The 27,376-nt window shown below is 34.8% G+C and overlaps 1 protein-coding gene and 1 pseudogene across 39 annotated transcripts in view; one reads left to right on the top strand and one right to left on the bottom strand.

The window, feature by feature from the left end:
* LOC127802068 (cysteine synthase-like) overlaps window positions 1-27,376 on the bottom strand; it is a 185,882-nt gene that overhangs the window by 83,355 nt on the left and 75,151 nt on the right. For 35 of the 39 annotated variants that reach the window (XM_052337864.1, XM_052337751.1, XM_052337862.1 and 32 more), the window contains 15 exons: window positions 16,149-16,222; window positions 15,903-16,058; window positions 15,451-15,571; window positions 15,148-15,203; window positions 9,828-9,882; window positions 9,085-9,141; window positions 8,859-8,960; window positions 7,521-7,601; window positions 7,335-7,387; window positions 4,825-4,894; window positions 3,008-3,071; window positions 1,471-1,619; window positions 1,167-1,294; window positions 1,030-1,087; window positions 196-293 (listed from right to left, as the gene is read on the bottom strand). In XM_052337864.1, coding sequence (XP_052193824.1) covers window positions 196-293; window positions 1,030-1,087; window positions 1,167-1,294; window positions 1,471-1,619; window positions 3,008-3,071; window positions 4,825-4,894; window positions 7,335-7,387; window positions 7,521-7,601; window positions 8,859-8,960; window positions 9,085-9,141; window positions 9,828-9,882; window positions 15,148-15,203; window positions 15,451-15,571; window positions 15,903-16,058; window positions 16,149-16,222 — 1,322 coding nt within the window. Of the gene's footprint in view, window positions 1-195; window positions 294-1,029; window positions 1,088-1,166; window positions 1,295-1,470; window positions 1,620-3,007; window positions 3,072-4,824; window positions 4,895-7,334; window positions 7,388-7,520; window positions 7,602-8,858; window positions 8,961-9,084; window positions 9,142-9,827; window positions 9,883-15,147; window positions 15,204-15,450; window positions 15,572-15,902; window positions 16,059-16,148; window positions 16,223-16,672; window positions 16,763-17,713; window positions 17,900-18,558; window positions 18,840-27,376 lie in introns of those variants that run through there. The other 4 variants (XM_052337923.1, XM_052337916.1, XM_052337742.1 and 1 more) reach the window with 2 other exon arrangements.
* On the top strand, window positions 20,682-25,640 carry LOC127802439 (eukaryotic translation initiation factor 3 subunit A-like; annotated as a pseudogene).

Here is a 27,376-nt window from a genome sequence, read left to right as displayed (position 1 = left end):
TCTTCATCATATACTATCAATATTCTCTAATGTCTCTTCACACCACTCATCTTGAATCTCCTTAGGGGCACTAAGAATGCCAATAGCCCCCATAACACAGGCTGTTAAACTAAAAAAGCAGCCAAGACAGCATATGACAGAATCCACATAATATTCTTTGATGCAAAACATAAGTAAAGCGAAAATAGAATATACCTCCTCTTTTCTGTTTCAGATGGAATATTGATTGTAAATTTGCAGAGGGAAGCTAAAAATGAGTTTAATGGTTCTACAGCATGAAGGACCCCACATGCCTGTTAATAACCACACAATGACAATTGTAGAGGTTTAACATTAAATCAACTTTTTCAAAAGAGACAAGAAGCTTAGGCTACGTTCTCTTCGTTTTTCAATTTTCAGTTTTGAGTTTTGAATTTATTTTCAGTTTTCTGTTTTGGTAATCTATTTTCAGAAAATTGAAAATATGTTCTCTTTGTCATTTTGAAAAACTATTTCTCAAAACAAAAAATTAGAAAACGCGTTCTCTTTGAAATTTTGAAAATAAATTTTTAATGATATTTTATTCAATAAATTTGATTATTTAGTAAATTAAAAATATTTAATGTTTATAAATTATTAAAAAAAAACTACATTTTAAAGTTAATGAATTTTGTAATATATTTTTTTCATTATAATAATAAAATATGAATAAAAAAATAAATAAATGTGTTTTGAGTTTTGAGTTTGTTTTGGATGAAAACACTCAAAACAACTTTTTGTTGTTTTGAGTTTTCTTCACATTTTTTTTTTGTTTTCAAAAATGCATTTTTAAAAACAGCAAAGAGAACGTGTTTTCATTATTTTAGAAAATTGAAAACTAAAAATGATTTAAAAACAGCAAAGAGAACGCAACCTTAGAGACTTGGACTTATCACTAAGTAGCTACAAAGAAAGAACCATGGCCTTGAAGATGACTAATTTTGAAGAAGTTAAGAAATGAAAATAATATCAAAGGATATTCAAATGGATAGTTATGTATATTTGATGCACCTGTGTAAATGCTTGATACCCCTTTAGTATCTCCAATACAATAGCCTCTCCTTGTGACCTATGAAATTAACAAGTCAGGAGCAAAAATTGAATTTACTACCAACTAATTATAAACATCAGAAATAAAAGCAACATACTTTGCTAGAATCAAGGACAATGCATCCAATATGGTCAACCACACTGAATCAACCATTGAAATGCATAGAGCAGCAGTTTCCCCAGTGGACTTTGTTGATAGGTCAGACTCATATCTAGGGGATTCAAGCTGAGTAGTGTTACACATACATGTTAGCCCACAAATTGAAAAAATAACAAGAACCAAGGTATGCTTATAGATGTATATGCTCTCATGTAATACCATCAACTTCAATACATATGCATATATATTTTTCAGATCATGTGCAAACATATTAAAATATGTGCACCTCCAGATAGAATTACCTCACCAACATCCACTGCCTCATCTGTCAAAGTAGCCACAGTAAATACAACGCCAAGCAAACCTTCAATGGCCAAAGTTATTGCATGGGCTTCACTTGCAACCAAAACAGCAGCATTTGATGCATCATTATCTAAGCTCCATTCAATCCCTGCCAAGCAGTAATTTTGTGTCACTGTCAAATTTTGTTAGACAGACTATTGAAGAAACATAAGAATCTCCAGTCCACTACACAAGATCAATCTAAATACTTGCAGTCATGCTCCTTAAGTTAAACAAATTTCTCACTTACCTTTTTAGTGTCATGACCCCAAGCATCCCCAAGGATAGATTAGTAATATGTATTATATGTGTTTCTCTTTTGGTTGTACTCTTATGCTGTAGCTGTTAGTACATTCATTTGTTAAGCCTATAAATAGGCTAAGGTAGTTAGAGAATGTATGTTTTGAATGATAATTGAATCTCAGGTTTCCCTCTCAAGAATTCTCTCTCAATTTCCTCTCTGATTTCTCTCCCAACTGTTCTGATCTCTCTTGTTTCCTTCTGATTCCCTCTCTTTCTCTCTGTCTGTCTACAAACCTCCCTCTATTCTTGCTGTTATCTCCCCCTCTTCAGTCTAATTCTCCCTCTAATTCTATATTTCCAATTCCTCTCAAAATTCCTATTCAAACCTTAGGTTAACCCTAGGTACATGACATTTACATAATCAGAAATAAGTAAAGATAAATCTAATTCCAGATCAGCATAGAGGAGGAGGAAGGAACTGGAGAAGACATAACTCTATACTGCTTCAGGAGTTTTGAGCTCAGTCTTCACTCACTAAATTATGATTTCTTCAGAAATTTTATCTGAATATCTCAGCAACATTTCCAGACACTGATACATAAACTACATAAAAGGACTTCAACTAGTAAACTAGATTCACAAGTATAATCTTAACGGAAGCCTTAATGCTAAACAAGCCAGCTCCCAAGATGGCACTTATTAACATTCCTGAAGCACAGAAGGTTGACATACGGGATAGCATTGGGACCTCCCACAACTATAATGCCCTAACTTCCATGGCTAGTAAGATGTGAATTACTTTCTCCTCAGAGATCCATTATTTGCATTTCTTTCAAACAGCATGGTTTGTCAGACTTGAATACCCACCATTCCATTTTTGTTTTTTTTTTTTTCTAATATCATTGTCTTCATGATTCATATGAGATATTTTGCAAAAGCATCACGCTTGAAATGATTTTCTCTTTCCACAACAGTAAATTTGAATTTTGAGCAAACAAATAGTTATCTCTGCAGCTTAATCCTGTTTCAGTTTCACAATTTATATTATGGCACATTACATGATTCTCACTTCAAACTAATTACAACAAGCATTAATGTTGTTATTAAACTACACATGCAGACGTACACTTGAGGTATCATACTCAGAAACAGATAACCAACATCATAAAATCTCACGTTTCCATCATTTATAAGATGTCCAGACAACCAAGCAGTACTTTGGTGTACAAATCAACAATTAAAGTATTCGATTACCTTTAGCTTTACTACTAAACATTCCAGCAACAGCTGCCAGGCTTTCTTCGCTTGTGTCCTGAACCTGAGAAGTTATCAAGTTCAATCATCTAAGGCAATGAACTTATCCAAAATGTTTTCTTTTATTCTTCTATAAATAAAGAAGGATTATGTTAGATGGCCAACAACCACCTGAAAACTTGTTGAATCAAACATCGTGAATTCTAGATACTAGAGGTCTAGAATTCATAAAAAGTATATAGCAAGGAAAAGGGATAATCCATAACACAGAGTAATTCTCCATGACAGAGACCACCAAAAGCATGTTTAAGTATCGTATATCATCTGGCTTGTGCATGTCTCTGAGAGAGAGAGAGAGATGTGGGGCAGGGGAGGGGGTATTCTTGATAACTAATGTCATTATAAGCAGAACGCATGCTTAAAGGTGGAGTAGATATTGTTAGAATAATTTATTTATCACTAATTGGTTAATTTAGAAATACAGCTTCAGCTTCAAGCCTCCACCCATTTCTTTTAGTTTTACAAACGACTCATCTTGTCGTGATATTGGTTACAATTAATAACAAGCAGAATGCACACTACAGAATGCAAGACAGTCTGCATAGAATAACTGAATAAAAATGTGGCAGCAGATTAATGGATACAGATAAATGAATTATATGTGCAGCTATTCAAACATTGGGCTCACAGTGAGAATTGTCAACCACCAACTCATTTAAACACTTAACCTTTTAGAGAGGAGTAATTTTAGAATCTAAAAGTTTTTAACTCCAGCAAATTTAAAATAGAATTTATGGAATGTAAGTTTAGCAAAATACATGTGCAGATGACATTATGGTAGAACTTGAAGATCAAATCATTCCAGGAAAAGATTAGTTCAAATACCTTTGGATCAATAGTCCCAAAAAAAATAGAGAGATTAATGGGGAACAACTTTGTTGTAAGGCACAGAATGTTGGGCAATAAACCACCAACATGTGCAAAATATGAACATAATTGAGATCATGATGTTACAATGTATGTGCACATAGATAGAAATTATTAATTCATAGCAAGAAATTGAAATTGAAATAAATTGTCTACGAGCAAAAATAATTTTTCTTGGAATTGGCCCAAGGAATATGAACTGGAAATGAATACTAACACATGGCTAAATATTTGAGGCAGGCTTGCCACTACCAGGGCTATGGTTCACTGTGGGTTGTGCCAGTTTTGGGGTGTGAGTCCTGTTTTTGGATTTGTGTGAGTTCCTCTACTTTCTTTCTCGTGATTTTTTGGCATCTTACACTGCAACCAGGCCCAAAAGTTACTCTTCGTACCATAAAAGAAACCCTTGGCAATTGTAATTAATCCCTATTTAAGCATGAAACAACTGCTTATACCAAATTAAGAAAAGTACCGCTTGCAGCTTGCTGTTCACAGATTCAGGAGTCTTACTTTCAGCATGAAACTCCTATATTGAGGTCCAATTGGCTCCAATCCCTTCATATACACGTTAGCTATTACACTAAAACCGAAAACCTAAATCTAAACCCAAACTGGGCAGCTGCTCAAACCCTTTAACCCAAGTTTTCTGGAGATCCTATAACATGAGGTTTCACAATCAAGCCTATTTTATCTTGTATCCATCCATAGAGCCTTTGTGTTGTTGTACAGTCTCTATTCAGAAATTGCATAAAACAATTTCCATCCATTATGCTTTCATAAGGCTGCCCCAGTATTAGGTCCAGTGCAACATTCCCCGTGGTAGTGATTTAGCCAGATATACAATAAAATGAAGTTATGAGAGAGGATGATTAAGGGGGTATCTCTTTGACCTGTACACTTGAAACAACCCGAGCAAGAGCTTTTGCCATACCCTCCACAACATTTGTGTTCTTGGCATGCCTGCAAGGCAGGTCCAAAGATATGACAATATGTAGGTAAAATGAAATCAAGTGCAGAAGAAAAGTGGAGATATTTTCCTTCTTTATGTCCAAGGCTCACCACCAAACAATGAGAACAAGTGTAAGCCCTTTTTCTTCTTCAAATAATAACTTTCACAGAAACTGGTTGGATTATAACATCATAGACCAGCATGAAACCCTAAGAGATAAGGGGAGCAACTTTTGCAGTATTCACATAAAACAGCACATTTTTAGCTAAAAGCATGGACCAGGGTGGTGGGGGTTGGAAGACAAAATCATATCATTCAAAACAACAACAATTCTCCCTTCAACCAAATAATAAGAAAAATCTATAATGCTACAAACTTGACATGTGGTTGAGTAATTCCTTCAAAAACTGGAATTTCAATATTTTGTTATATTTGTTGGTTATTTTTCAAAAGTCACTTAACTTCATTTAATCTAAATTCGTTTTAAGTAATTCTTCATTTTTATTGCATTTTGTGCAAAGAACAAAAGCAATTTAACTTATAAATGTGCATAGTTCTAAGTGATAATTACAAAGAAGATTTCTCAAAACCTTTTTTGTAAATTTAGAATTAGTGCTAGCATTATTCATCAATTTTCTTATTCTCGTACTCCATAAAAAAAATGGGGTAGCTGAGAGGAGGAATAGGCATGTTATGAAACTTCTCTTTATTTAGTTTTTCACAAGAATGTATCCAAAGTTACTTAGGGTGATGTTATTCCTATAACTTGCTATCTTATTAACAGGATGCCCTCTTCTATTTTAAAAGTAAATCTCTTCATTCATTCATTCTTCCTCATATATCATTATTCATCTTCCAGCTTGCATATTTAGCCATTTCATTTGTTAACCAATTGCCTAGTAGAGTTGAAAAGTTGAATCCTCAAGGTCACAAATGTGTTTTCTTCCATTATAGTCACAAAAGGAGTATAAGTGTTACAATCCTACCCCCTCTATGAATTCTTTACTTCCCTGGTGTTATATTTTTTTATTTGACGCCATATTTTACTGACAACTTATTCATCTAGGGATCTTGAGGATAATTTTCTTGTACTTGGAATATCCTCCTAACTTTCACAAAGTATTTTCCTGTCTTGATGTTACATTTTTTGAATCAACAACAAATTCTACTCAAAACTTATTCCACTTGTGACCAGGAGGATACTTTTCCTTTGGCGTACCATCTTGCTTGATCCCATCTCTATATGCTCTAGTTAATTGTTCTACATCCTCCTTATCTATGTCCATTGTCTCAATGCAATTGTTTCTCTATCTACTCCATAGGGCTAAGGCTAAAGTAGCCACCATGTGCCCTGCCAACTTCTAATTTGCCCCCAAGTCCAAATTTTCAGTAGTCAGTCTTACCTATTGCCATTGACAAAGGTAGATTGATGTTCATGCACTGCCCATCCAGATTTCTAATTGTGTCCCATGAATCCTAGTCCTTGTCGCATTTCATTACTACTTTATCACTTCTTTGTCTTCTATTTCAATTCCTAACCATGTATCAAAATCTTTATTTGATTTTGGGTTGAAAGCTCCAACAGAAGAAAGATATTTGTTGTTTCATTTCATGTAATGATATTCACATACTTCCAATTCCAAATCCCAATAATGCTGAAAAAAGCCAAAGAAAACCCATTTGGAGCATGAGCCTTATCCCTATTCACTTCCAGTAGACTTGTTTCAATCCATGCTTTTCAGTTATCTAAAACAAGATTGAAATCTACCCAAGGGAAGGGCGGGATCCACACCTCATCCTTCTAATAAAGAGATTTAAAAAAATCACATTATAAGAGATACCTTCTTCAGAAGTAATTTCTTCTCTTTTAACAAAAAATATTGATACAAATTCATCTTCTATGTGCAAGGTCATTTTTATGGAAGAATCTAGTGTTTCAATCTTCCTCTTTCAAGAGAAATATTCTAGAGAACAAATCTTCCAATAGTCTAGCATGTACATTGACCATAACAAATGCTAACAATATGGTTTACAATAAACTCTCTATATGAAAATGGAGAAGGATTCCTTGTAAGGACACTGGATGACACAAACCTTACAATATAAGGGAAATATTATCTCATAAAGTATAAATAACTACAATGACCTAGAAATGATAATGTTTAGGTGAGCCTAGCCATGACTACTTAGCCAGATAAGATTAACTCTCATTATGTAGATTCATCCATTATACCCAATATATAGAACATCAAGTGACTTCTCTGTGAAAAAATATTTTCTTAACAAGAAAAATGAAAGTTGTGAATTGTGAACTAACTAATTATCAAATTTTCAAATACTAAGAAAAAATAAAAGTATTAGCACAAAAAAGAAAATAACAGAGAGCTAATTATATATTAAAAAATAAAGACAAAAAATAAATGGAGTACAAAAAGGAGCAGTTGAGCTTACATGTCAAAGTTCTGGAAAAGAACTCTCAGAGTTCGTGCCTCCACACAAAACCCCTGTTAACTTGCACTCTCAAATTTTAGATACAAGTCTTAGACATTGCAAGTGATCGAATATATGATTTGGTGTGTGTGTGTGTGTAACTAACAAGAGAATGAATTTTCTGTATCCCAAGTTTGTTGGATATACCCGCAATACTTCAAGAACAAGAATCCGATGCCACAATGGCAAATCAAGAGATACAAACTTCACTAACATGCTAAGGAAAACCTGGACTCAAAAGAAAAGAGAAAACTTCTTGTGGTTTAGTATTCAAAATTCAGGCATGCAGATCTAACTACATCAACAAACAAAAATGGAATATATATAACTTGGTTAAAGATGTAGGAGACAAAGTACATGGACTCATGCCTTAAATAAAAGATGTAGAAGGAGATAAAGCATATGAACTTATGGCTTAACCAAAGATGCACCAGATAATATATTGTAGTCTGCAAAACTTTTTTTTCCAGAAAATAATAAAATTGAAAATAAATTCCAATTCTAACTGTATCAAAAAAATTTAAGTAGTAGCAGCAGCAGTAGCAATAGCAATAACAGTGATGCAGTTTGAACTGAACATGGCATAACACTAGGAAATGAGAGTTGTGAATTATCTTATATTTTATGCCACTTCCATAAATCTTATGGATATGAAACCTCATTCTAATAATCATTTATAACAAGGTTCAAGATGCCTTTTGGTGTGTTTTGTTTTACATATAAACATGATTGATGCATGTACTAACTTTTATACTATTTTCTAGTCACCTCATAGAATTTTAAATCCTTTATTTCAGTAATTGATGGTTTCAGAAATATGGAGTTGGCATTAAATAGATTTGATTTTTGCCTTACATGCTCAAAGGTGAAATCTATGGGTGCCTAGCATGGTTATATTTCCAGCCCCTATAGTTTACTTTCATTTTTCATAGTTCAAACCCAACATCAAAGACAACCCATTTGGGCTCTTGACCTTGCGGATGGGGTTGTTCACAAATTGGAAATAATGTATATAACTATTTTATAAATATTATGGATAGTTGTGTGCTTCACATATCTGCACCTTGCACCTCTGCTCCACGCACCCCTTGAACCTAGGTGCTCCCCATTTAATTTTAAGTTCAAACTATTCAATGGCCACTGAGTGATCAAGTAGAACATGAGTTTGTAAGTTTGTATAGCATATTCCTCATTTATAGAAAGAAAAAGAAAAAAGAAAAACAGGGAAGTTCTTTGGAAGATATGAATATTACAGAAATGGTCACTGAAAAGCTTTCGAGCTAATATGAAAAGCAGTAGGAAGCAGTTCTATATTATGGAGAGCAGACAACGTTATGAATGTTTTTGAAGTCAGTTAATTCAGAAACTGTGAACGTGGACTGCAGGCCGTAACACAGCCACAAAAGGAAAGATATCAAAGTCTTTTGCTTTTTGGTATCTATTTCACAGCCAAAGGAAGAAGCAATAATTATTAAGTCACCATACCTCACATTCAGTGATAAGAGATGAACTGTAAAGCCTTATTATATGGGCCACTGATCGCAAGACCAAGCGGCGAAAATAAGGTTCTCCTGCTTCTCCTTCAATCTGATTTCGGATAGAATATGATGAAATTAGGAGAAGAAAAAAAAAATCCAGATGGCATATTATAGACAACACTTTAAAGAAAATTCAGGTAAAAAGATTCTTAGCCTTGTCAACAAAGAATCACCTCAGAATTGGTACGAAGTGAAGTCATGAGAAGCGAACATATCTGGTGGCGCAAGACCTGTTTCATAATAATATGCCATCTTGAGGCAATGAAAGAACTTTCTGATACAAATACTTTATTTATATTTTATCTCACAGCTTAATCTTTTAAAAAAACTTGTAACCTAAGATAAGAAAGATGCTGCATTTCACAGCTCCAAACGAGGGGAAGATAGTGGCATCTACGACTCACATCTACGGTGCTGAAGGGAGGACATGAAGCAAAAGGCGGAGTTGGAGGTTTTAGATTTCAATTGCTTCATAGTTGTCCTCGATATCCTTAAGCATCCAAACTGGCACATGTGACATGGCCCAAGTCACCTGAACTGTGATTGCATAATGCTGCTCAAGCATTCTGGAGGAAAATCACTGGCTATGGTTCAGAGACCCTGTTTGGTAAACATTAATTTTAAGCCTAGGCCACCAAATTCATTGGACAAACTGGTGATCAGACTCTATATCCAGGTGAACCTTGGCCCTAAAATCATCAGCCTGCTTGACTAGTAGCCAAGTATAGTTTGTTGTTGCTCCAGAATCCAGACGAGGATCACAAACAAGGGAGGGTGCAGGAGCCTGATATGTACCATTGGTTCATTCCTTAATAGCTTAAGTTTTTTAGGAAAGTATTCATCCAATAGAATTTCATTGACATATTTTTAAGTACCAAGTATAAACGCTTTTGGAAACATGACATTGTGGTATCACCTGCTCATATGGAATCAAGGTTCTAAATACGACCACATAATTAGAGAGAATGAACCTGCAAAACCCCAAGGAAACAAATAAAATATCTTGTAATTTATTGTAAAAAGAAACAGATCAAGAAGTGAACAACATCTAGGATGATTACTAAACTATTCCTTTGCATCCACAAAGAACCTTCCCAATGACTTGTTACAATAATTAAGCAACAAAATGAGCATTCTCAAGACACACACAAGTACTAGGAGCATATCCATTGCACCTAGCTATAGATGCCAAAGTACAAGTAAATCGACATTATTAAACAAACTGTTGACAAGAAAAATAAAAATATAAAAGTAAACCTTCTATCTAATAGCTTAAGCTTTTAATGAGATGTGGTTAACCAACGTGATATTGGAGTAGGCAAAGGTCCTGAATTGAAACCTCACCGCTAACCAATGTTCAAATAGTTGCACATGTTTGGACCAATTATGGTGTGAAGTAAAGCCATACATGAGAGGGTATGTTGAGAGTAAAAATGAAACGACAAAATTAACCCTCTATCTAACAGCTTAAGCTTTTTAGATGAGATGTTGGTTAACAATTTAACACAAACGTTTAAGGCATTTTTTGGCTGTCACTTGGAATTTAAATGCCCTGATACAAATTAAACGGCATAGCAAAAAGAGGCAGAGGAATACCAAAAGAACATGGCAGGAAACCCTTAATTGGATATCATGGCTTTACAGAAGATATGACATTGGATAGAGAAGTGCTTAGAACCAAAGTGGCCCCAGAATTTGTTAATACATACATGTATATGGCAATGGCTTTTCTTTTCCTTCTTCAAAGAAAGATAGTGGGATTAAGATTCATGATTGCTCTTTTCAATGAAGAAAGCATATGTTGCATTTCAACAAAGAACACTGAACACATGTAACAGTATAAACTTTCTTTATAAGTAACACTATGAAATCACGAGTTGTTTAACACTTAATAAGAATATCAGACATCAACTATTTCCATTGATATCTTTTGTCTTCAAAATTTAAGATCAAGAAATCTTATATGTATTAGAATATGTAAGAAAGATTAACCACATGGTGGGATTAAAGCTTTGACATGTTATAGTTGTATCTAAGAAAGATTTAAAAAATGGTTGATGGCAAGGTGAAGAGAAACTGTATGTGGCTCAGTCTTCTAGTGTTGAGGGTGTTCCTCTTTTTACAGCTGGTCATAAGTCCATTTAAAATAGGGTTACATTAGGTACCCTACAGCCCCCATAAAACTCATCAGATCAAACATTATGAAATCTAAACAATATTGTTTATCTCCATTACTACTATAATCTACCATCTCCCACTGATTATCTCTTCCTAAGAATTTACTTTTTTGAAACAAGCCACCCTAAACCAATTACCCATTTTAGTATAAGGATGTCCTCAATACACGAGGGTCCTCTATTTGCAAGGGTCAAGGGTGAAGCGAGAGCTTCAAGGTAGTGATGAAGAAAGATTGAGAGAAAACACAGGAGGAAAAGAGAAGAGTGTTCCCGGAAAAAAATAATGCCTTTCTCGAATAGGAATAAGAATTAGCTAAGTATTTATATTCAGCTAATCCATGTTAACAAATAACTTGCAAGTTACATCAAGTTGAGCAACTTGATAACAACAAACTAACTAAAAGCAACAGAATGTAAACAATCTAACAAAATCATAACTGTAGCAGTCAAGTGGTATTCTAACAAGAATTTACAACAACTGTAAAACAAACAGATATTATCTCTTTTCTACATTCCCCCTCAAATCAGACTCCGTAAAGGAAGAAGTCTTGTGTTGTTACTTGTTTGGAGTAGCAGCAAAACCAGAAGACATAGGAGACAGCTTAAGACCAAGCTTATGACATAAAAGCAACAACAACATATCCAGCCTTTATCCCACTGTGTGGGGTCGGCTACATGAATTCTAAATTTCCATGTATTTTTGTCTTTTGTCATATCTTCATTTAGGCCCATACACTTCATATCAAACTTTAATGTCTCTCCCAAAATTTTCTTGGGTCTACCTTTACTTCTTTTTTTGACTAATTGTTCTATTTCATTAACTCCCCTCATATGAGTGTCTCTTGATCTTCTTCTCACATGACCAAACCATCTTAGTCTAGTCTCTCTCATCTTCTTCTCAATTGGCATTACTCCTATCTTATTACGAATAACCTCATTTCTAATTTATTTTTTCTTGTATGGCCGCACATCCATCTTAGCATCCTTATCTCTGTTGAGCCAAATTGCTCCAATAAACCTATTGTGTGTTTTGATGTTTGACAAAACATAATTTTAGTAAAACTATTTTTGATATATTTAAAACCCCTAATGGATTTTTGATGTCTTATGGTAGATAATATATTTTTAAGTATTATAGTATTTTGTGTATCAAAATGAACCAATAAATATTATTTCTCTAAGTCTGGAATATTAGCGCATTATAAAGGGACATATAAGAAAATGTTTTCATTTTGAAAAACTATTTCCCGATATTTCGATAGCTAATATTCATTGTTGTTAAAATGATTTTAATGAATTTTTTAAGAAATAGAAGGTATGTATTTGGGGGTGGTAAAATCGATAAATTCCGATTTTGTACTAAAACCAAAATTCTACTTTCTTATTGTTATGGATTTTGATTTTTTAAATATTTTTATTGAATCCAAATGGGGGCTACTTTCTTATTTACATTTATGTATTAAAGTAAATGGAAGGTAAAATATAAATAAAATAAAATGAGAACATTTACTTAAAGAAATGCAAATATCTTGTGATGTATACATGCTATATGGTTTATATCTTCAAACAATTGTTATATGTATAAAATCTATTTTCTATAAAATTGGCTTCAGAAGTCGACTCTTGTATATCTAGAGTCGACTCCCCTTAAGTTAAAGTCGACCCAACCGAGAGCATGTTATGCAAAGTCGACCTGGCAGCATTGGTGTTTTTCGAAGAGTCGATTCTAGCATTATAGAAGTCAACTCTTATATAACTAGAGTCGACTCTCACTTAAAATGAGAGTCGAATCCTGTTTTAGAGAAGTTGACTCCTCGGGTCCAACGGTCGAATTTTTTCTAGCCGTTAAAAATCCGTTGGAACCTCCATTATAAATATCAAGAAGGGATTTTTGGAGAAGGCAAATGCTCTATCATTTCCTATCTTCCTAAAGCACACCCAAGCTCTCAAGCAACTCAAGTAAAGCAATCCAAGGCTCAAGATTAAAGATTACATCATTTGGAGCCCAAGCCAAAGAATAAGAAGTTTTCTTTTTATTGGTAACTATTGTATCATTATATTCATTCATTTACCTTGTATATTTTCATTGTATTCATATCCATATTAGTCCAAGTTTGTTGGACATAGGATTGTTTATTTGTATTAATTGTGAATTGTGACTGGCGTCTTAGAGCCCAAGTAATCTAGGTGTATTTATCGTATTAGTTTCCGAGATGAGCTAAGGGGAAAACCTCGGGTGTACAAGTTTGCTAGGTGATCTTGTATGGAAACCTAGTATTGTGGTTTTAGTGGAACCTCAAGTGTCGGATTGACCTTGAGAGAGTGGAGTAGGTGTTGGAGACACCAAACCACTATATATCTTGTGTTAATATTGTGGTTGTCTGTGTATTTATATTGCTATCACTCTCAAACATATATATATTTATAACAAGTATTTACTTTGTATAAGAAAATCTCAAGAGTTTTTAAAAGGGAAGAATTCGGTTGATAAATTTTTAATCACTCAATTCAACCCCCCCCCTCTTAAGTGGCCATTGTGTGTCAAGGGACCAACAATCTCCGCTACGCTCGTCTTTTGCTCATGTTGGTATTTAACTGTCCAACATTCTGAGTCATACAACAAAACTGATCTTATAACTGTTCTATAGAATTTTCCTTTTAGTTCTAATGGGATTTTACCATCATATAACACCCCCGATGCATTTCTCCATTTTAACCAACCTGCCTTAATTCTATGCATGACATCCTCGTGAATTTCTCCATCTTTTTGAATCACTGATCCCAAATATCAAAAATGGTCTTTTCTTTGTATGATTTGGTCTTCCAATTTTATTATAACATCCTTCACTCTTGCATTCTTACTAAATTTACATTCCATATATTTTGTTTTCCTTCTACTTAATTTAAATCCCTCAGATTCTAAATTGTTTCTCCACAACTCAAGCTTAGTGTTCACTCCCTCTTTTGTTTCATCCACCAACACTATGTCATCTGCAAATAGCATACACCATGGCACCTTTGTCTGAATGTGTTTAGTGAGTCCATCCATTACTAAAGCAAATAAGTACGGACTTAGTGCAAAATCTTGATGCAGTCCCATTGTAATTTTAAATGGTTCAATATCCCCTCTGCATGTTCTGACCATTGTCTCTGTACCATGATAAATGTCCTTAAGGGCTTGTATATAGACTATTCGAACTCCTTTCTTCTCTAAAACCCTCCATAATACTTCTCTAAGAACCCTATCATAGGCCTTTTTTAGATCTATAAACACCATATGCAGGTCCTTCTGATGATCTCGATACCTTTCCATTAGGTACCTCAATAGGTATATAGCTTTCATTGTTGACCTACCAGGCATGAAACCAAATTAATTTTCCATGACTTCTGTTTCTTTTCTGAGCCTCTACTCTATTACTCTCTCCCAAAGTTTCATGATATGGCTCATTATTGTAATTTTCACAATTTTGAACATCTCATTTGTTCTTATATATAGGAATCAAAATACTCTTCCTCCACTTATTTGGCATCTTTTTTTATTTAAAGATCGCGTTAAATAATTTCGCTAGCCAGGAGATGGCCTCTTCTCCCATGCATTTCCATGATTCTATTGGTATATATTATCCGGTCCCACCACCTTATGATTTTTCATCTTTTTTAATGCTTGCCTTATTTCTTTTAAACTTATGCGTCAATAAAATGTATAGCTCATGTTCCCTTCAGAGTATATATAAACTTGATTGATATGTGCAAGAATATATATAAACTTTAGATTAGAAAGATCAATGGACATGCAGGAAATTCGAAGAATGTTTTAGTAAATTCTCTGTAGTAATAAAAAATAATAGCAAATTATTTAAACAACAAAAAAGTGTTAAAACTGATTATTCTAGGTCAAATTATTCCAAATATGATATGTGTTAAGAATTGCATGGTGTATATGATGTTAAAAAAGCATGCTGCTAAAGCACTTCCACTTAAAGTGGGATACATGTTCATAACATTCAGAGCAATTCAAGTTTTGGGAATATAATATTATTAAAGAGAAGGATTCCTTACTCTAGTATATCAAGTACAAATGTCCGCTGAATGGAACCGACACGTAACCAGATTGCCTGACAGGAGGAAGCATTAATATTTTGCACAAGTAAATTATTAATTATCAAAAAAATGAGTAACAATAGACACAGAATAATATTTTAATCATCAGCAATAAAAATGACATTTGATACAGGCATAAAAATTAGAGAATATTAACAAAATAGTTATGAGCTTCTGAGCTTCTGAGCTCAATCAAACAAGCACATCATACACCATAATGCATCAATGGAAACAGTTCACCAATGCAAAATCAGCACATACAGATACACCTGCAGCTAGAGCTGTCAGGTCTTCAAGCAATAGTAGTCCAAGCTTTCCAGCTTTAGTTAGGGTCTTCCTCATCAATGAAGGGCCTCCAGAAATAAAATCATGTTCCAATGACCTGTTGATTCCAGGTGTCAGAACTGCAATTCATGCCATGCAAATAAGCATTAAGAAGTGTTGAGACAACCTACCAAACAGCAGGTTACTTGTAACCAAACAGCAATAAGATAAACACACTGAACATATTAAGTATGTGAAGATATCCATAACTCAAATTTATCTGTTACACTGAAAACAGCTCTTAGACACAAGCATGTAAAAAACATTTACTAATGGCCAAGCCAATCATAAGGCACCAGCCACTGAGAATGAGTAGATGGTGCAGCTAACCCCCGTAAGGAGAGAGAAAACAGGGACAATAAATTGATTGTCAATGAGATAATACGTACTCTGCACGATTAATACTGCGATTAACATCAGTAGTCACAGAAGTACTTCGAGAAATATATCCTCCAGAACCAACTTTGCCCACAGGAAGTGACTCCGCACAGACCAAATGATCAAAAACCAATGCTACTGCTTGCCTAAAGGTTGCTGCAGCAGTACTGTGATAGATTCAACAAAAAGTAGATGACAAAGATTTCTCACAGGAACTATTAAATAATTCAGCATTTTCTGCAAACAGGGAGACCTACTTTCTCACACTGTCAGAGGATCTGTTGTTTTCAAGAAGCCGGAGGCTAATACCAAGACCCTGGGCCATATTTTCCTGAGAATTGTAGAACAATTAAGTCAGAAATTATCCAGTAGCTTAACACCCCCCACGGGGGGCCCTCCTTTCCTCTTGCTCCTTTCTGGAGTTGGAATAGCAAATGAGTGAGAAGGGCCTTGGTGCAAACAGAAACTTTCTTGTCCAGGTCAAATTTTTAAGCAAGAGGTATTTCTTCTCCTATGTCTTAAATTAATCCTTGATCTGTTTTCGCTAAAATTCGACCAATAACATTGGGTTAACCAATCACAAGCAAGGAAAAGTATCAGGAAGACAAACCGATTGTACAGGGATCAGTAGTTAGGTATTTGAATATTAGATGAGGTTTTCAATGCCTCGTGGACTAATTTACAAGTTAAATAAACCAGCAAAACTTTCAAGCCTCCTATATGAGCACATCTAGCTCAAACTCAGATGGATATATCATATATGTATATGGTCAATGCTCACCTCATTTTCAGGTTGTAAGCGTGACTGAAATATTATCAATATGGTTTGCAAGGTCTTGAGTTGAACAGTCTCATCTGCCATTTCAGCATGCTGACAAGGGGGAAAAGAAGATGCAATATAAGATTTTGAATACCAAATTGAACTATTCATCGTGAATAGAACAGCCAGAGACAGAAATAATGATGCAAATGTCATTGTTAAGAAACATATAATGACCACCCCAGAGATAATGTCAACACCATAGACAAGCAATTGTCAGCTCTTATATGGAACTCCATATTGTTTAGCAAATTATTCTCTTTCCTCAGCATTACTATACATGTAGCATTTTCTTGACTGAAGGGCATCCCCGCTTGCAAGGGTGAGGGAGGGTCGGTTTTGTGCAAAAAGCTGTTTTCACAACTTGAAACCCGTGACTAGAAACAAAAAATAATATTGGATTGCAGATGCATCAAACTCCACTCAAAATGGAACCTGGAAACAAGCATGGTTAGAAAAAACCTCGTAACTAATTAGATATTACCTAGAGGTATCTTGATCTAATGCGCTCAGAAACTAAACAGTTTTCTGTTGCCACCTAAGCAATGGCAAGTTAATAGACTGACATATCCAATCAGCTAAAAGGCCCATGGTATGGGGCCAAACCAGTATACCGTTCATTCTCTCCTGACTGGGAAGAGGGAATGGACAATTAGCTCTTTTTCTTCAGCAGTTCTAGGAATTCAAGCATATGCCAGCATGATTAATAATAGTTTACAGCAGATTGTACGATAAGTATATATTCTATTAGATGATCTTTAACATAGTACCTTTTTTAACTAATAGAAAGTCGGATAAATTTTATTGTTTAATTGAAAAACATTATTCAATAAAATATCCAAACTTTCTACACATTTATTAGAAATAAATCATGAACATCTATACTATAAAACACTAGGCCTTTAGGATGTCAAAAATTTTTGCCCGCTTCAAATTATAAAAAATCCTGATCATTGCATTCTTAGCAACATCTTAGCCATAGAAAATTGATATTTGAAATACCTCTTTCAAGGTGGCAAGTATCTCCCTCAAAGCTGAAGGAGCAACTGCATCATGAGATATGAGCTTCTGCAGGCAAGAAAGTCCAATAACACTCAGCTTCACGGCTTTAACATCACAAGCTATCAGAAAAATCCGTAGTATATCCTCATTCTGTGCAATTTCACTAGGGCTTGACAATGATCGAAGCTGCAATGTGCCATCAAATCAAGAATAAATTTCAATGAGATCTTGCCAGCGCAACTGCGACAATGCCAGCTGCCATGGCCTAAATTTAACCAATTTGCACATCTTGCACTATCATTGCCATAAACAAGAATACTATGAAAGGAACCGACAACTTTAACCCGAATTAATTGAGAAGAAAACGATGAACAGAAATTTGACTCAACAGCGTTCACTAAATAAGAAAAAAAACCTTGACAGACACTAGAATTATCGCCCATTTTCTGTTCTCTCCATTATGTTTATGATTGGAACTACATATTTTTTGGGGGGACAACAAAAGAACATAAAATGGAAGATTTGAAGCTAAATTTAATTCTCGTGATTACTTAGGCTAGGCAGTGGGAAAAAAAAGTGAATAGATATTCGTCCAAAAACTAATAAACTGGTAACTACCTAAGCAATCAAAAAGAGCATCAACGACCACCACTAAAGCGAAAACTTCCTGATGGATCAAAATTTAAGAGTTCAAAACACTTGGTCTGGACCAGATTCCATGGACCAAAAACAATATGTGCAAGTGCAACTCAATGCAATTGACAAAACACAAAAATTGATCACTAAAAATCAGAATGCACGCTGTGAAACGAGCGGTTGATGTCGTATAAAAACGGAGGTCTGACCTTCAGTATAGCGTGCTCGGCTCCGTCTTTGATGGCGGGGTACCTCCGGCGGGCTTCGGCGGACAGAGCGCGTAGATCCGACTCCAAGACCGCCATGAAAGCCATCTCTCTCCCGCTGTAAGTATCGAATTGCGGCCCTGGAGTAGGATCAGAGTACGATGGCCTTATTGTCGGAGTGAACTCTTAAGGAGGAAGAAAGAGAGATGAAGAGACACGCATTTCTTCGCGAATGAAATGTCGAACGTTGCGATTGTGTTTTCATCAGACCTTTAGGCTTCTGCAAAGAATCAGAGAGATCTGCTTCTGTGCTGCCAGCGCTTCGCACGTGGGAAAGTTGTTGGGCCGAATTGTAAGGCTTGCTTTCTCGGCCTATCAATGGGCCCAGGCCCAACCCTCTCTCGGCATGTCAATTGGTCCGAGATGCCACCAATTAACGTTCTCTCAGTCAGAAAGAAAGAGGGTTGAGGAAAGCTAAAAAGAAAAATGGGACGGGATTATCAGTAAAAACCCTAAAAACAGCGAATTTGATATTTGAATTAAATAATAAAGAATGAAGTTAATAATATAATAAAATAATAATACAATTTTATGTTTGACAAAAAACACATAATTTAAAAAATTATGTTTACTTCATATTTAATATATTGACCGTAAATGAGTCACTGTTATGAATAAATTATCAAAGAATTAATTTATCTATTTTCAAATTATATAAAATATATATATATACAGGATAAGAAACAAAAAAAGAAAAGTTTGGCGAAATTCAGTTTTCCGGTAAACCACTTTATTCATCGAGTTCTCAGTCTTTCACTGTACACCTTGTGATGCCTAACAAACCAATGTATAAGCTTTCTCATAGCCATAACTCTAAACGATCACCATTACCGCACAAGCAAAGATGATCGAAATAGGGCACCAAGATGGAAGTCGTTTTTTGCTTCTCTTTTGTGCTTTCATATTTGCCAAATGATTTGATGAATAGAACCTGCTCTTGGTTTAGTAGTGTGTACCCGTGAAGGGAAAGGTCCACTACCGAAATAATAATTATTTCTTTGCTTTTAATTATTTTTATTCCTATATACCAAATTATTATTGTAGTTTGGAATCCAAAGGTTGTTTGTAATTACCTTACTTTCTTGTACTTTGGTTTCCATCTTGGTTGACATGATAAATGCTAGTTACTGCATATTAGTATTCGTTTGATGGTTGTTGCGGAAAAAATTACAAAACAGAAAGGGTTAGTGCAAACCAAAATCGAACCAGATTTAAACTAAAAGTAAAGAATGCGAGAACAAGAAGTTAACTCTCTGTTTCGGCCAACGAATGACAGTCACAAAGACAATGGATCAAGGCTCAGTTCTAGGCTCGTCAACACCACTTAAGTAACTCCAATAATAAGGATACCAAGCCATAAAGGAGCCAAAACCCCTAAGAACTGAAACCCTCAAACCCCCAAACCTCTCGATCGATCAACACCCCTCACCCAAGTCACACAAGCTTCCACACACAATAGGATCCACCAAGGAACGGAGAATAATCACAAATATATGAGTTTAATAATGACCGAGAACACTTACCTAAGAGAAAACAACAACTCAGACTAAATAGGTGTCGCAAACGCCATTGACGGACAGCCACAATGCACAAGGAAGGTGCGACACCCAACAAGGAAAGGAGCATCGGACCAAAAAAAGAAAAAAAAAAAAGCCAAGAAGGATTGATCATACAAGGAATGAGCAATCAGCCATAGCAAAAGGTGCCAAAGGAAAAGAATCAGCCACTGCACACATAGGGCACAAAAGGGAAAGAATAATCCCTTTTATATTGAGGGCCTAGGGCACAAGAGAAATGAGCTTCATGGGTTTGGGCTTCCTCCCTTCCTTGAGCAAATGGGCCAATGCCCATTTCTCCTTCAAAAAAAGGGTTAAGGGTTTATGGCCCAACTTCTATTTGGGCTGCCAATAAAGGTGTTGAACCGTCACTTCAATCCCAATCCGAAACCTATGAAACTAACCAGAACTATCGTCATTGCCTTGGGCCTCATTAGAAAGCACAAACCCAACAATGGTCCGTGCTATCTCTTGAGAGGGCATACTATTTTGTCATTTTGATTGATTGCTATGGCGACTTTTGCTAAGCCAGAAAATGCTTTGAAGCGTGCTGAAGGTAAATGATATATTTCTTACTGTGGAACTTTATTTTTGAAAATCCAATGGAACCTCAATCATTATTGATTGTTATCTTTCCAATATTGAACTATTTATCATAACCTTTATGGATATGGCAATGCATTTCCATCATAAGTTAGTGCCTGGATTTAGCCGGTCTTTCACAGTTCTAGCTGAACTCTAGTTCTTCTACTTAACAATATTTATGTGCAAAATCTGGTTTGGCTTTCATGTTTATTTATTTGAAATTTTGAGCTGACATTCAACTATTTGGGTACAGAGTTGATCAATGTGGGACAAAAACAAGCGGTCTTGCGGACACCTCATTATCTTATAACCTCGAAGAGGCATAAAGGACGGCCGAAGACAAATGAGAAGGTTATGTTCAGGCATATAGAGCTTTGTGTTGACATGTGAAGGGACAGATATGCCGAGTCTGGTCTGATTCAGTATCATATAGAATCACAAGAAGTGAATGTAACTTCTTTGGAGGAAGTGATCAAGTATTTCATGCATTTATCTACTGAGAGAGCTGAGATGGATCAGAATCAGGCTCAAGCTATAGAGGAAGCTCTTAACGTGGATGACCTAGAAGCTGATAAAAGGCCAGAGGATTTAATGCTAAGTTATGTCAGTGGTGAGAAGGGGAAGGATAGGTCTGATTGTGAGCTCGTGACACCATGGTTTAAATTCTTGTGGGAGGCCTATACAACAGTCCTTGATATTTTAAGGAATAACTCAAAGTCGGAGGCACTTTACGCTGCAAGTCCTGCTTCAAAGCAATATTTACTGTTGAACTTGGTGTTAGATTCTACCCTTATCTACCTTCATGTATTTATGAAACTTTGACTTGTGATTTGTGCAGAAAAATTTTAAAATTTGTTGATGTGTCTAATATTTTTTTGATTTATGATAAAAGTGGGGTTTTGAGGATCGAGTGCAGAATTTTTATTGTAGGTTCAAGAAGATTATCTGGGATTAATTATTTGCTCAATTTGGAAATTCTATACTTCTATTTGTTGTCTCTCTCTTTCTCTGTCTGTCTCTTTCCCTGCTACTGCCCATGGAATGATTGTGGCCGGGACAACCGCCTACCATCTTTTGTGTTTCCTTTCCAAATTCCCCCTACCCCCCAAAGAGAACCCGAGGCACGGTTATTTTCCAGATCCATTCTCTTTTCTAAATGATGTGAATTTTATCTACACTTGATCTTAGTGTTTGATACCTGGACCTTGAATCCTTAAATATCATTCAATCTGTTGATCTCTTTGGTGTAGACTTAGTTTATGCAAAAAGCCTATTCCCTTCCCCCTCCCCCCCGGGTTTTCTTTTCTTTTCTATTCATGCAATGTCATTATTACTCTCAGTTTAGGAGAATGAAATTTAAATATTGGTTTCAAAATTTCTTTTGCCATATAATTTCATGGGCTTGAATTAAGCATTTTTTCATATTGTCATTTACTTTGGCATAATTGCTTACAATCTAAGTATCACAGCCTGTGATGATATTATGTGACATTACCAACAGTCATTGTTATAAAACAACCATGATTTGGTACCCACATCGATGAATCACTGAGTCTTCATACTATAGCAACAATAATATGCCAAGCCTTAATTTGCTCAACTTCCCCCTCCAAACCCACCCCCACCCTTAGAAAGAAATGTTTTGAGCGCTTATAACTAATACCCGAATACTTAGCATTTTCAATTTTATTAGACAATTTAAGTCTTGAGGTTTGGTTTAATACTTCTACTTGTTGCACTTAGCTGGAGTACTTGGCTAAAATTCTGACCAGAGATAACTGACTTGATCTTCTCTTCTTTACTTAGTGTGCAAGTTTGAGGTTAACAGTTTTAGCTGTGCTGGAGATTAGTTGGGTGTATTAAATGTTGTGGTGTTCTTATTATGCTTTTCATTTCAAACTCTTGAAATATTTTGTGCATAAGTTCACATAATTGTTAATAAATGATTTCCACCTTGCATTTATCTCTATCACCACAGTGAGATATATACAAAGATTTGTTTGCTGACACAAAAATCTTATCCATCTCATTATAGGTTTATTAGCTGTATGATGAGGTAGTTTACTCTTGGGTCTAAAATTGTTGTGAAGTAGTCTTTTTATAATCATACAAATATGTGTAGGCTTGTTATGAATTAGGTTTGATGGTCAATAGTGGGGACCTGATGCAGATGAGAACACAAAATGCATCTCCAAAGAGAAATATCTGGTGGGAATGCGATATGAGGCATGGGAAATTACTGAGTAATAGCACCCAAGGTTTCTGCTTGTGCTTCACATTTAGCCACACCCCTATGTTTTCGTTGCATTTTGTTTAGGGTGGCAGAACACTCACTTCTCAGTGGCTTTTTTTTTTTTTGGAGCCATCTATTTGCTATTTTTGCAATAGAAGTTAATGCATTGAACTTTAATTTGTTTATAGATGACAGCACGCCATGCCTTCCAGTTCTGAAAGTGATACAAACATACAAAAGAGTTTCACAGGCTTTGTGAAATCATCTGGCTAACCTGATCAAATACAGAGATCAGAGGGACCGACCTGATATATCTGCTCCAGACAGCTTGCCATTGTATTGTGACACAACATTTAAGCAGTTGAAGACTGCAACTGAACTCGAACTCATAGACTTGGATTTGCAGTGTTCATTAATTGTGTGGTAGTTTGGTTATCTATCGTTGTATCTCATTCTTAATTTTCTAATATGTTATTTCTTCCTACAATAAGCTTTGGATTTGCAGTGTTCATTAATTGTGTGGTAGTTTGGTTATCTATCGTTGTATCTCATTCTTAATTTTCTAATATGTTATTTCTTCCTACAATAAGCTTTTCATTCTGTGGAAGATATACATGGATTAATGTGTATTGTTAAGAAAACCCCAAAGCCCTCATTGATGGTTGTTTATTATGCCAAGTTAACAGAAATTTTCTGGGTGTCATCCATTCATCTTTATCATGCTTATGCTTGGTTCAATATTTTCTCACTTCAGAAAGGCTTCAATAAAAACTTGAGTCAAAAAGATCTGCAATTAATTGCATCATCTGTTGTCTTAGCTGCCTCTCAGTTGCTCCTTATGACAACACGTTGGGCCATCTTATATGGAGCTGGAGAATGAAAAAGAGAGGAATTTGAGGATGGCTACTCTTATTGGGTTCATTATACACCCTAAAGCTGAGTGCAGAGAAGTGGTGATGTTAATTTAGATATGACTTTCTACATTTCTATATAATAACAATTTCTACATAAAAGTGCTATTCTAAATATGATGCCGTTTCTCTTGGGCTATCACGGTCATCTCTTCTTGCAGAACTGGTAACTGCAGAATGTTTATTTTATTCAAAACCCACCCACTCCTTGTGTTTGGAGTTTTTCTTCTCATGGTCTTTGTCTTTCCTTTTTTTTTATGGGAAATGGGAGAAATGGTGTGCTATAATGGTCTTCTACGTTAGTTCCTCTGCTTGTTGGTAACTGTTGGCCAAAATTTAGGCAAAATGACTTATTGTTGATTTCAAACATAGAGTGTATTGGCATTGTCTGATTTTGTGCCTTTTGCAGATCAACAAAGGTGTAATGTCCTATGTAACTCAAGAAGTAAAAGATCTTTACCATCGTCTGGAGCATGAGTCTCTCTCCCTCTAGATCTTGCTTCAAAAGTCCAGCTCCTGTTGGCCAAAATTTCGAAAATTGGGGGTAAGCTCTTTTAGCATCTTCTGTCCCTGAGGTGCATCTGTCTCAAAACGTGCCTGCACTAGAAAAACTTGCCACTCTGAGATTGCTTCAGCAAGTATATCTGTGTTGGTTGTGATATTATTACTTATCAGCCAATTATCTGGAAATCACAGGCACTAATTCATCCTGCTTCATATGTTTCATTTCTTTTGTTTCAGGTGTCTCCAGTGTATCAAACAATGAAGATAGAGAGCTTATTTAATATGATCCCCTTTTTTGATTTTTCCACTCTGGAGAAAATCTCGGTGGATGCCATTAAACATAATTTCACTGCCATGAAAATTGACCATATGAAGGGTGTGTTGACTTAACTTGGTAAAGAAAGCATCAACAATAGGTGAAATGCTACCTGGTTAGGCAGATTGTCGAAAAGGAGCACAGAAGACTTCTTGCAAGAAATTCAATTATTGAGAAACGTAAGCAAGAGCAAGAAAGACATCTACTGGAGATGGTAATGCTTTATTAACTCTCTCACTATTTGGCCTTTTCATTTGATTGTTTATTCTAGAGTGCAAGAACAATTTGATTTATTTTGGCGAGCTGTTTTTTGTTAAAGGAGCGTGAGGAGGAATCAAAAAGGCTAAAACTGCAGAAAATCACTGAAGAGGCCAAACAGAAAAGGTTAGCATCTGAGTATGAGCAAAGAAAGAATAAAAGGATCCTTAGGGAAATACAGAGAGAGAAATTGAAGAAGCACAGGCTTTACTCCAGGAGGCCAAAAAGCGTAGCAAGAAGAAAGGAAAGAAGCCTCTTATAGAGCCAGTGACTGAAGTTTGGTTTTCTCCTCTACTCTAGTCTTGTCCCAGAAATGGAGGGTTAAAACTGACTGTTACACGTTTATCCAGGAAAAAGTAATTAAGCAAACTTCGATGGAGTCTGCTTTGAGTGAACAAGTTCGGGAGCGGCAAAAACTGCCAAAACAATGGACCACTTGGAAAGGGCCAAGAGAGAAGAGGCGCCGCCTTTGATAGAAGCTGCATTTCAACGTCGTCTAGTGGAAGGAAAGGTGCTGCATGAACATGAACAGCAGGTGATACTTCAGGTTTTCTAATATCCATTTATTGTTATTCAAAGAACGGCTGTCGAGAAAAATTTATATTTATGTGGACTTTTTTAATTATTAGGCTGATATCAACAATTTTTCCTTTCTCACTTTGGCTTCATTCTCATCCTATAATTAAAATATAATAAAAATATATTAAAATTTTTATATTTTTTTATTTATTTTGGTGAAAGATTTATACTTGTCAGTGTAAGAGTGCAATCAGTGTAAGAGTGTCACTGTAGTCTTAATTTAAATTTATATTTTCTGATTGAGTCCAGGTCGTCCACTAAGAGATTTATTTATGGCAAAAGAGAAAAGAAAAATGTCACACACACGCATTTAGATAAATTGATAACAAGATTTTTTTATAGTTTTTTTAGATAACAGATACTAGGAAATAAAACAAAACAGAAGTTGAAATAAACATTAAATGTAAAGATATGAAATTGATAGCACTTAAATTAAGACAATTTCAGCACCAACCCGTTGATTTTCAAATTTTAGCAAAAAAGATTAGTAACATTAATTTAATTTCAGATATGAGGGTTTGTTATTAAATGCAATTAGAGATGATGATAGTTTTAGTTTAAGCAATCCTCATACATGATATGCTGGATTCTAATTTAAGTAACTACCATAAATCCAATTACAATTAATACACAAAATAACTAAATTAATCATCCGGGTTTGGATATGATAGCGTTTCCAATTCTAGTAACTCTCATGCATGACATGAAAACTCTAAGTTAGATTTACGCTCAAATCCAAACTTAGTGATTTCTCAATAATTAAAACACACTCATACTGAAATTTAAATTAATATTACTTATTTAAAGCGCAGCTTTCTTTGGGAATCATTGGCGTTGGACACTATTCTTGCCTTAAACCAAGATTAGATTTAGCTACTCATCTCCATTTGAAAGTTAATTGACAGGAATTTAAATGACGTAATTTAAATAACAGAATTTAAATTATAGGAATTAAAATAATAGAAACTAATCGACCATTTAAGCGGTGAATAATTAAATGACAATAATTAAAATTACAGAAATTTAAAGGTATAAACTAACCGGCCATTTAGGCGGTGGATAATAAAGTAACAATAAATAACATAAAAATTTAAAAGAAGAAAAAAATGAATTAAGATCACAAGAGAAAATAAGAGAGAACAAAAGCAATTCTAAAAAAGAGAATTCTAAAAAAACAACTAAATTTTGATTCAATAATAATAATCTCTCTTACAAATGCAATCAAGTGAGTTATTTATAGCCCACAAAATGCAATACAAACCACACAATTTTAATTATTCAACTAAACATAATTATATCTAATGGGCACTTACATACTTAAAGTTAAATGAATTTTAGCTATAATACACACCTAATATTAAATAGATTTTAGCTAAAATACACACCTAATAAAACACTCACAAAACAAATATTTAAAATAAAAAAAATAAATTTCTATAATTGGGTTTTTGATCTTCATTAAGATTAAAAATAATGCTTGGGCCTTCTCCAAATGATATCTTTCATGGGTTGCTCAAGTTGAGCCTTAATTCTTCATGGGTTTTAATTTTTCATGTGCTTTAATTCTTCATTCTTCAATCCAATTTGAATCTCTAAGCCCACATTCTTCATGCCTACAAACAAACAATTAAGTGTTATTAAATTATATATTATGTATATATTTATATGATATATTATATGGTATATTATATACTTATATATTATATAAATGCTCCATGCATGCATTCTATTGAATATATGTATTATATTATAATATATATTATATTTACATGTTTATTATAATATTATATATATATATTACACATAACTATTCAATTAA

This window comes from Diospyros lotus, chromosome 1, assembly GCF_014633365.1.
Source record: "Diospyros lotus cultivar Yz01 chromosome 1, ASM1463336v1, whole genome shotgun sequence".
NCBI lineage: Eukaryota > Viridiplantae > Streptophyta > Magnoliopsida > Ericales > Ebenaceae > Diospyros > Diospyros lotus.
The sequence above is the reverse complement of the archived record's forward strand: the minus strand, read 5'-3'. Positions and strand labels throughout refer to the sequence as shown.